The following is an 11,035-nucleotide window of genomic DNA, read 5'->3' as shown; positions in this document are numbered from 1 at the left end:
GGCCTCTGTCCCCTCTCCCAGGGAGGGCAGCTGTGGCCCAGCTCACCTGAGCCTCTTCAGCACTCGAACGGCCCTCAGGGCCCGCAGGCTCCTGAAGACCTTGAAGATCCGGAAGAAGTTGGGGTTGTAGACGGTGCGCTGCAAGGAGCGGGAGTTGAACTGCACGAGTGTGAACTCCAGCACGGCCGTGGCCACGATGAAGAAGTCTGAAGGCACAGGGTGCCTGAGTGTCACAGGCTCCTGCCCAGGGCCCTAGCCCAGACCCACAGCCCGCCCCACCGCCACCCCCGGCCCGGCCCTTTGTTTGCAGCCTCTCCTAGGCAGTTCAGTGGCACACACACACACACACACACCCCATTTCTACACACCCAGAATGTTCCAGGAATCATAAAAATAGTCGAGGCCCATACTAATGATCTTGAGCAAAGCTTCCACCACGTAGATGGAGAGGAAGATGGAGTCAAAGGCCATGAAGTACCATGCTGCGGGGAGGCCAGGGGCTCGCTCAGGCTCATCACCAGCGGCCCTGGCCCCTCCCTCCTCCTCCCCACGGGAACCTTACACACGGCCGTTTAGGGAGAGCCTGACTCGGCCCCCATAGCTGTGTGTGTTAGCTGCTCTGTGCCTCAGTTTTCCTGTCTGTAAAATGGCGATAACAACAGCCTGCCCGATACTTTTCATGAGCATGAAAGGCATTTAACACAGTAAAATGCTTAAAATGGAGCCAACCCAGTGACCATGCAAGTAACCTCAGCCATTCTACTTCTCTCTCTAGTTTTTGCCCTTTCCTTCACCCTGCTCCCCGGGGTTTTAAGGGCTGCCTTCCTAGGTTTTCCACTCTCACCCCTCCTGACTCTCCTCAGAGTCTTCTGGCCCTTCCAGCCCACCTGGGTCCCCACCACGCTGCCCAGCAAAGCATATTTAGAGCAAATACGCCCTCTAGTGGTCATAGCCACAAACAGCACACCCTCCGGGTTAGCTGGCCTTTCTGCCCCCGGCTGCCTAGCTGACCTCAGCTCTCTCTCTCTCTCTCTGAGCCTCTTCACTAATTTATATAAAATCAGTGGGCAGCCCTGGCTGGTTTGACTCTGTGGCTAGAGCGTTGGCCTGTGGACTGAAGGGTCCCAGGTTCGATTCCGGTCAAGGGCATGTACCTGGGTTGCGGGCACCATCCCCAGTGGGAGATGTGCAGGAGGCAGCTGATCGATGTTTCTCTCTCATCATTGATGTTTCTAACTCTCTGTCTCTCTCTCTTCCTCTCTGTAAAAAATCAATAAAATATATTTTAAAATATATATATATTTTATTGATTTCTTACAGAGAGAAAGGGAGAGGGATAAAGAGTCAGAAACATCGATGAGAGAGAGACATCGATCAGCTGCCTCCTGCACACTCCCCACTGGGTATGTGCCCCAACCAAGGTATATGCCCTTGACCAGAATCGAACCCGGGACCCTTGAATCTGCAGGCCGACGCTCTATCCACTGAGCCAAACCGGTTTTGGAATAAAATATATTTAAAAAAAAATAAAAATAAATTTTAAAAAAAGTGTTTAAAAAAATAAATAAAATCAGTGGGCACTGGGCCAGGCCAACAGCAGGTCTGAAACATCGTCAATACCCTTCTCCACATGAACGGGGTTCCCCGGGTCTTACCACCCCGGACCTCAACCTTAGCGAAGGTCTGGGCCACAAGTATGATGATGTTGAGGCAGACAACGATGAAGATGAAGGCGTCGAAGAACAGGGACTGGGTCAGGGCATTGAGCATTCTCCGGAGGCCGTACAAAAGGGAGCAAAAATTTCCGAACAGCTTACTGCAGAAGTTCTCACTGTACGCCTTCTTGTGGGCCCGCGAGGTTTTGCTGGCTGTAAAGGGGCCAGAAAGTCAAGTCTGTGAGGAGGGGCTCGGGGATGCCAGGCCCCCTGTTAGCTGGGCTGGGGTTCCTCATGCCCGCCTGCTTGCCTGCCTTCCACTCACGAAGGGGCCTCTATGAACTGATACCGGGCCGCAGGCCCAACTCCTCCCATGGTAGGGGCCAGCCTGTGGGGGATTTGGGGTCTGCTGGAACATGCTTTGAGGGCTCATGTTCCCACACCCCCATGCCTTTCTTTACTCACATGGCAACTTACGTGTGGAAGACTGAACCTCCACGCCACCCCATCCTCTTGGTAGATTCTCCCTTTCCCTTTAAGATTCTGCTGGAACATCTTCTCTCGGCTACTTTCCTTACCCCCTCCATTAGACATTCACTCCACTCTGCTTGTCTGTGGGGCTGTTGCCATGTTTGCTGAGCTACTAGGGGCCAAGTTTGGGCGGGGGGGTTGTGCATTAACAGCCAAGGTCCCCCCTGCCCTCAAATGGCCCTCATTCAGGCACCGCTCCCCAGACTCTGACCTCAAGAAGCTCATGGCTTAGTGTGGGAAATATGGACAAATAGAATCCACAAATGTTCTGACATGAAGGATAGGCCTCCATCACTGGATGATCTGGGTTGGTTGGTTGTAACCACCCCCAGCCTTGGAGCCCAAGTAGTCCAGGTGCCCATATTAGATAAGAGGAAATGTTGGACAAGTAAACGTGCAGATGAAGAAAGCAGTGACTGAGTGAACAAACCACCGACGGCCTGAAGAGGTGCCTGATTGGCTGATGAACAGTCGGTTGAGTGAATAGCCAATGAAAAGTTCCTTCCAGGCGAGAGTCAAACCTCATGATCTGTGCAAGGCTGGTGCAGGGCCTGAGTTAGATCTGCAACCTGGGCCAGGCAGTGGGAGTTGGAACGGGAGTGGTGGTGGGGGCAGGGGTGGGCAAAGACTCACTTTTTTGCATCTGAACTGGCTCATCTTCAGGCCAGCTTTCTGAGATTCTAGATAAGGATTCCAGAGGATGGATTCTGCTGGAGCTCTTGGAGGCACGTGAGCGAACGGCACTGAGGGAATGCGTCAAGCTAACGGCCGTGCTCTGCTTGTGTGCCGTGGTAGGTTGAAAGAGTGAGCTGACTCTGGCCACGCTGAGGCCCGTGTGCAAGTCTCTGGAGCTGACACGAGGGTACTCCCCATGGGGGTGCTCTCTGCGGTGGTGCTCACCAGGATGGCCACGGTGGCCATGGTGGTGGTCACTGTAGTGGCCGCGGTGGTGCTCACTGGGGTCGCGAGATATGCCATGGTGGGAAGAGCTCTCTCCATGATGAAGAGGCCTTCTGTGGTAGTGGGTTACATGATGATAGCGCTTGCTGTGGTCGTAAACAGAAGAGTGATGGGACCCACCTAGCTCGGAGGACGCACCGTCTTTAGAATGGGAAGGCTCACCTTCGTGATGGAGCCCACCATGACGGCGAAACTCACTAAAGTCGGGGGGCCTACCATGATGTCTCCTGCTACCACGGTGGTGCTCATCACGAATGGGTACCTTCTCATGGGTATGGTGGGAGATGACAGTACCATGAGACCCAGTCGAGGCAAAGGTGGTGGAGGGGTTGGGGGAGTGGCGGGAGAAGGCACTGTCAGGGGAGTCGAGGTGAGATCCACCATGATGATGGGACACACCATGGCGATGGTGACCATGGGGCCTACGATGGCGATGGGCTCCACTATGACCTGGTCTGTGGTGCGTGGTTGATGATCTGGGGTGAGCGGGCACATCCAAGTCACTGGTGTCTGTCTCGTTTTGAGCCTTTGCTGCCATCGAAGGTTAATCAATGACTATGCTGGGAACCCTTGAACAAGAAGAGCTCAAGACATAGGCCTAGCAGGATCCTACCTGGCTTGTCCTTCTCACCTAACCTGTGTCAATGGGGTTTCCAGGAAAGCCAGACTCTTCTCACAGAATTCTCCCCTCTATGATGTCACCAGCAGGCCCCCTCCCAGGCCTCATTTTCAAATGCCTCCTGCTGGGCTATATAGTTCAGAATCAGAGATCGTTGTGTCTAAACCCTTCATTGTAAAATTAGGAAACCAAGGTCAAGAAAAGGGAAGGGAATGGTCCAACGTGAGCCATCAGGTCAATGGCATAGCTGGACAAAGAGCAGAGAAGCCTCCTATCACATACAGAAACCTTGGGGGTTTTGCCCTTCCCGTGGGTTCACAGAGAAAGCACCAATTTTCTTGGGGAAAGAGGCTGATCGGATCTATAGGCTGGGCCATCTTATCCAGTAAGGACTCCTCCGCCGATTGCTTCCTGATGGGCATTTACACGGGACATGGATGTCTTCCGTGCTACATTCTAAGAAGCCACAGGCCTCTCTCCTAGATGATCACGGCATCAAGCTCCCAGCTGTGTTCTCTCCAAGTCTCTGCAAATCGCCAGCCCATTAGATGTTGCTCATGAGTTCCTATCAGTCGGCACCACAGGCCACCCTTCCTTCCGCACCAAGTGGGTGACACGTGTGCTGCCTGAGATTCTGCCCACGGGGAGGATTTTTCTTTCCTTCACCACCATCTTTCAGGGACCCCTCGAAATAGGCTGTCCACAGAAGCTGTCCGCTCTGGCTGGCGCTGGCTTACTGTGCACAGCCTTCCATAAGTCAGGCCTGTCCTTTGGCCTCTTCCCCTTGGAGCTATTGAGTGTAAGCTAAGGGAGAGGAGGTGAAGCCATAGAAACAAACGCCATGGGGACTCCCAGCACCCGCTTTGGTGGTTCATTGTGCTTGGGCCCCGCAATGCATACACCACTCCAGTTTCCAGTGAGATGCAACTGTGCAAATCCAAGCTCACGATTCCGTGGCTCAGAGGACACTCGTTCATGAGGAACATTTGGGTCCGATAATCACTTGGTGTCCATCAATCAGGCATTCGGTCCTTATCAAGGTTCAGTCACAAGCCCGAAGCTGCTTCCCGGAATGTAGAAGGATCGTTGGCAGAGGCTAGCAAGGCCACGACTCCCCGGGTCATAGCTGTGATACTCCCCTTGGGACTTGCCAGAGGCACCACATGGCATCTTTGGCTGACACCTAAGTCAGGCACGTGGATCTACCAGGCAGAATGCCCAAGTGTAGGGCAGCTTGTATCACAGCTTGGACTGTTGAAGAGCCTTTTTTTTAGACCCAGAGCTAACATAGTCAGATTTATATGCTACCTAGTAAATGAGTCAAAGCACCCTGTCTAACGGTGACATATGTTGGCTCCAAAACCCAAAAGACATACCACGCATTGCTCCTATTTATGGTGTATGGCATAGGGGACAGGATCTTGTCTCTCACATTAGAAGATATCTGACAGCCCAGCTAGCATGGCTCAGTGGTTGAGCATCGACCCATGAACCAGGAGGTCACGGTTCAATTCCCAGTCAGGGCACGTGCCCCGGGTTGCGGGTTTGATCCCCAGTGTGGGGTGTGCAGGAGGCAGCTGATCGATGATCCTCTCTCATCATTGATGTTTCTATTTCTCTCTTTTCCTCTCCCTTCCTCTCTGAAACAATAACAATTTAAAAAAAACAAAGGAAGATATCTGACATTCCCAAGAATCTGGTCCCCTAGAAGCTTTCCTGATATGGCAGGCCCTTGAACTTCCACAGCGTTCATCTCTGACTTTGGCACACATCTGCCTAAGGCACCTACGATGCTTGCCGTTTCCTGCTCACAGAGTTCAGTTAGCATCATGGCACCAATGGAATGTATCAGCACCGTGTTCTCTGTGTGGTTAAGACGGTCATGACTCTGGACCTTGCAGTGTGCGGAAGAGTTTCAAAACCCGGGGCAAGGCGGTGAAGACATGTAAATGCAAACGGAGCGTAACTTCCCATACTCATGGGCCTGTAAGAGAAAACGTGAGCTCAATAGCCGCACACCAGGCGCGGGGGTTTATACTGATTTTCTCCAGAAAGACATCAAACCGAGAATTGTGGCTGTGATTGGCCTCAGCACATCGTCAAGTTTCCTTTTTCGCCTGCAAAAAGGTGAGTTACAAGGGTATGTGGCTGGAATCGCTACCCTTGCATGGCTCCCATTCTGGATGGAGGCACTCACCTCTGCAGTTTCTACAAGGTTCTGGTATTGCTTTTGGTTTGTAACTTGGCAGGAGTGGGAGGACAATTCCAGGGATTTCCACTTGGGGAGGATTCTGCCAGCTAGCTACTGAGTACTCATCTCCCAGTGAATTCTGGGAAATAACCACAGCACAAGTCTGAGGGCCTCCGGACTGTGGGCTTTAACCTCTAACGGTCTCGGATGCTAGTGGGTCTCCATGGGTCTAATATTCAAGTTAACACCTGGAGCTGCAGGGAATTTGCACAGTGTCCTTGTAGCTAAACTGAAACTATGTTTCCCAGAATTCTCTTCCCTGCGGTCCTGACTTAGCGAGGGCCACAGGTGACATTTTGTGCAAGATTTGGAGAGTGGGCATGAAACAGGATTTGTATCCTTTTCCGCTAGGAAGGTGGGCGCAGGGCCGCCAGGAGCAGTTGCAGCTCACTCACGGAGACGCTAACTTGCTAGCTCACCCTGTTGGCGGGGGGCAGCAGCTGGGCCCAAGGCTCCTCCAGCTTTCACCAGATCCTCCAGTTTCTGTCACTCCTATTCCAGGTGTATGCGTAGCTCCCTGAGAGTGTGCCAGCTTCCCCTGAAGGGCCAAATAGTAAACATTTTAGGCTTTGGGGGCCAGACAGCCTTCACTGCACCTGCTCAGCTCTGCTATTTTAGTACAAAATGCCTCAGAACAATAAGCAAATGAATGAGTGTGGCTGTGTTCCAATAAATCTTTATTAAAAACTGGTGGTGGGCCGGATTTGGCTTGTAGTTTGTTGATCCCTGGTCTAGGTGAACAACAAAACAATAGGTCAATCTCTGATTTGCAGTGTTTGATGATCTGTAGTGTAGCTACTCCCATCATGGCTGATTGCACGTTGCCAGTGTAAGGCCACTGAACGCTGTCTGTATGAGATGTGTGTAAGTAGCACACCGTTCCACAAGATTTGCACCAGATACAGACAATAGATATAGATATGCTTAAGATATAAATAATAGTAAAATCGAGTAAGCTAATTAGAAAGTAATGAATTATGAGCATGTATTACCTTTGTTGTTGCTATAATTGATTTAATGGTCAGTTTACATAATTTCATTTACATAACCTTTCATTTAACGTTTCATGTAATTTCATTGTGTTCAACCACTGGCTGATAAAATTCAGCTTTCAGGAAAATGGTGGGTAACCCAGTGTGGCTGGGGGACAATGGAGGTGCAGCTGAAAGGTTATTTTTTTTTGGGGGGGGGGTCAGGCTAGGATGGGCCCTGTGGGCCTGGGAAGGGAGGGCAGTGTTTCAACAAGGGAGTGAGAGGATCAGGTGGCTTCAAGCAGGGTCGCTCTGCACACGGAGAGGAGACTGGGTCTGTGTGGGGAGCCTGAGGCAGTAGGTCAGTTAGGAGGCTGCTGATGTAACCAGAGGAGAAACCGATGGCTTGGACTAAGGCAGACGTTGTGGGGAAAGAGAGGTGGCAGATGTCAGTTATTCGGAAGGTATAGGACACGGTGACGCCGGGGAAAGGGTGAGGGAAGCACTGGAGAGGCACCAAGAATTGGGGTGAATGGGGTGCCAGTACCGAGACAGAGCTGGAGACACAGGTGGGATAGAGGACCCAGGATCTTGCCTCTTGTGGCTCCAGTGCATGGGAATGTCCTCACTCCTGCCTCTGGCCTGGCTCTAGGCCACTCCTGGAAGCCACACCCCCTCTCTGGAACTCAGCCCCCCATTTGTAATGGGGTATCGGACTGTGACTCCAGTGCCCGGCCAGTGTTGTGAAAACCCCATGAAATTGGAATGGGGGTGGAGGAGGCTGTTCCTGTCCTCTTGCTCTCCAGTCCCCTTTCCACTCCACTAGCTTCTCCTGGGAAGCTGCCCAACTGTGTTGGCAGATTGCCACCTTCCTCTCTCTGTGCCCTGCCTTCCTCCCTCCCACTCAAGCCCAGGGGGCTTATCTAAGAAGGCTCTTTAATAATGAGCCTGCAGGGATTGCTGGGTGTGTGAGAGCGGGCGAGACAATATATCCCAGTGGTGGAAACTGGGGCTTGGGAGCCCCAGCGCTCTGTTCTGCCTCTGTCCTGGCGCGGCTCCTCCCAGCTGGGTAAGCCTGGGCACTTCACCTATTTTGTACCTCAGTTTCCCCTCCTGTGAAAGAGGTACAGGAATAACACTTATCTCACCAGTTGTAAGAATGAAGTTAAAATACATAAAGCACACAGAAAAGCAGCTAGCACATAGCAGTGCTCAGTAAACATTAGCTGGTGCCACTGCTCTTGTCAATGTGCCTCCTCCCCGCAGCGTTTGCACTTTATTAAAGGCCTTTCTCCTGCAAACTCAGGGACTTCCCCTCGTCTCCAACCGAGGTCCCTACCTCGGGTGCTGCTGAGTCAGGGATGGGCTACAGATGGGCTGATGGTGACCCCCTCTGCCTGGGGACAGCCGGACATCTCTGTCCCTGCTGGTCATCTCTGGCCATTCCGTTTACTCCAGTGTCCCATGCCGAACAACCCGAAGTTCTAAGCATGACGTTCAAGGCCGTTCACAACCTGATGTCAGTGCTTCTGTCTGGCGTACCCTCCCCGTCCCTGTTCTCAGCTCGGATATCCTTCCTCCAGGGAGCCTCTTCAGATACCCCCATCCTCCTCTCTGCTCCCACCTCACTGCACATCCTTCGATGACCATCAACATTGAGACTGCTGCTTGCCCGCACAATGCCTTTGGGCAAAGCGAGAAAAGACGCCCTTACTTCAAAATGCTTTCTTCCACCTGCTGGGAAACTTTTAGAACTGATGTGCCTGCCAGTAGCGTCTACAATGTGGAGGGTGTCAGTCCTGGAGGAACCCTGACAACATCAGAGCTGTGGAAACATTTCCGTGTGCCAGGCACTGTGCTGGGCGCCTCGTGTCAAACACTGTTCGTTCCCCACCAGGGAAATGGTTCATTTCAAAGGCGCGCAAGGTGAGGCTCAAAAACTAAGACCAAAGTCCTGTAACCAGCAAGTAGCAGAGCCAGAGTTGGGGCTTCAAAGCACCTATGGAGGCAACGGCCTCCATCGAGCCCTCACCCCGGCTGCTACTTTTACATCTGCCCAGAGGCTAGCGTGAGCTCCTCCAGGCAGGGACCACATTTCACCTGCTGCCAAAGCTCTGGAACCCTGTAGGGTGGGCACAGAGTGAGCAGCATCATGTGTGTCGATGGAAGGAGCCTCTTTGCCGAGCATTGGGGTCCCAGGGGCTAGAGCCTCTTCCCCCGGGATGTGGCTGAAGCTGGAGATGTTTGGACCAACGTGTCCCAGGGGCCACTTGCTCAGCCACTGAGGGCTAACATTCAACTCGGCGCTTACTTAGGGTCTGTCCTTGCTCCTGCGTCAAAGGAGAAACCGTCTCCCAGTGCCGGCTGTTCCCAGTGAGTCCCTGCATCCAGATTTTTCTGAGTCCAGAGTCATGCTCTCGCTGAAAGGGGGCAGGTTTATAAAGGAGCCCATGTGCCGGAGGGTCAGGGAGGACCCTGCAACTGAGGTACGTGCCCTTGACTAGAATTGAGCCCGGGACCCTTTCGTCCACAGGCTGACGCTCTATCCCTGAGTGTGACCCTGAGTGTCACATAACCTTTCCAAGTCTCAGTTCCCTCACCCATGAAATGGTACCTATCTCATCCTATATAATAAAAGCCTAATATGCTAAGTGTCCATTCATCCAGTTGGCCATTCAACCAATCAAAGTGTAATATGCTAAGGCCGCTCAACTACTCGCTATGACATGCACTGACCACCAGGGAGCAGATGTTCTGACCAGTAGGTTAGCTTGCTGCTGGGGTCCAGCCAATCTGAGCTGAGTGAGATGGGTTGGACATGCCCTGGAGCCCTCCTATGGTCCCTCTCTGGCTGGCCAACCTCCCACATCCCTCCCCAGCCCCAATCATGCATCGGTGGGCTCACGGTTGGCAAGCGCAGTGGCAGTGGTGGTAGCCTCTCCGGCCTCTGCAGCAGTCGGACATCTGCTGAGGCTCTTGGTCTGTGAGAGGGCACAGGCCAGGGTGAGGGACCCTCTGCCAGTGCATGAATTTCATGCACTGGGCCTCTAGTTATATATATATATATATATATATCTCCTTTAAACAGTGGCTGGCACATAGTAGACCATGTTAGCTATGCTTACTTGTCCAGATACATCCATGTAACTGTCCATTGTAAAGTAGAAAAGAAAGTAACAGAAAAAGTCCTGATTCTCTGCTAGTTTTAAGAGAGGTGTCATTTGAAGGTGCGGAACGCCTTGCTATACTAAAGGACATCAGGGGCAGGGAATGGTCCTCATTTACGTCAGGATTGTCTCTCCTTGTGGGAAGGAAGGCCAGTGGTAAAGTCGGCGACTCAAAAAGAGGAGGTGAAACTCTGAGTTCAGCACCTCCCTACCTGGAAAAATCCTCCTCTGGACTCCACTCTGCCCAAGGAGCTGCTGTGTGGCTTTAACACCCCCGCTCCCCGCAGTCCTTTCTCTTAGGTAACTGTCTGCTCCAGTTTCAGCGTCTCCCCAGGAGCCCCATAAGGAGAAGGGCTCTAGCTGCCTTGTTCACCTGCGTCCCTGTTTGTTCGAGATGATGCTCAATAGATGTCGCTGAATTGAATGAAAATGATTTACATTTTCTCAAAGGAAATGAGTGGGCTGCGGAGGCTCAGTCAATCAAGGGTGAGCCTCTGGGAAGAGCAGGGGAGGAGCCCGAGGCGGGTGCGGATCCTCCTGGTGACCACAGCTACCCTTGGGCACCTGCCTCCGCCAATGTGGGGAATCTGGCTTTCAATGACTGCCATCTAACGAACACATTTGAGAGATATTTTTATTAAAAAAAACAAAACAAAACAAAACAAAAAGCCCAACCCAAGAACTCTTGGTTCTGGGAGTCTGGGAGCAGCTTAGGTCTGTGGTGAGAGTGGAGCCTGGAAGACAGACGGTGTGGGGACCCCTGGCCCCTGTGAGGAAAAGCAGGGGCTCGGGGAGGCCGGCAGCGCAGCTCCTCGCTGCAGCCCGGGCCCACCTGCCTGGAAACTGGCGGAGGGCTCAACCCAGCCATGGGGAGGGCAGCT

General features: G+C 52.6%; 1 protein-coding gene across 1 annotated transcript in view; it reads right to left on the bottom strand.

The window, feature by feature from the left end:
- The window catches only part of CATSPER1 (cation channel sperm associated 1), a 22,434-nt gene that overhangs the window by 4,869 nt on the left and 6,530 nt on the right, over window positions 1-11,035 (bottom strand). Inside the window, exons 3-7 of the mRNA XM_015568967.1 lie at window positions 3,309-3,622; window positions 2,916-3,081; window positions 1,656-1,868; window positions 369-482; window positions 47-206 (exon numbers count right to left, since the gene is read on the bottom strand). Of these exons, the coding sequence (XP_015424453.1) occupies window positions 47-206; window positions 369-482; window positions 1,656-1,868; window positions 2,916-3,081; window positions 3,309-3,622 (967 nt within the window). The remainder of the gene's footprint in view (window positions 1-46; window positions 207-368; window positions 483-1,655; window positions 1,869-2,915; window positions 3,082-3,308; window positions 3,623-11,035) is intronic.

This window comes from Myotis davidii, unplaced genomic scaffold, assembly GCF_000327345.1.
Source record: "Myotis davidii unplaced genomic scaffold, ASM32734v1 scaffold425, whole genome shotgun sequence".
In the NCBI taxonomy this organism is placed as follows: domain Eukaryota; kingdom Metazoa; phylum Chordata; class Mammalia; order Chiroptera; family Vespertilionidae; genus Myotis; species Myotis davidii.
Note: the sequence above shows the minus strand (reverse complement) of the source record. Positions and strands in the feature narration are given on the sequence as shown.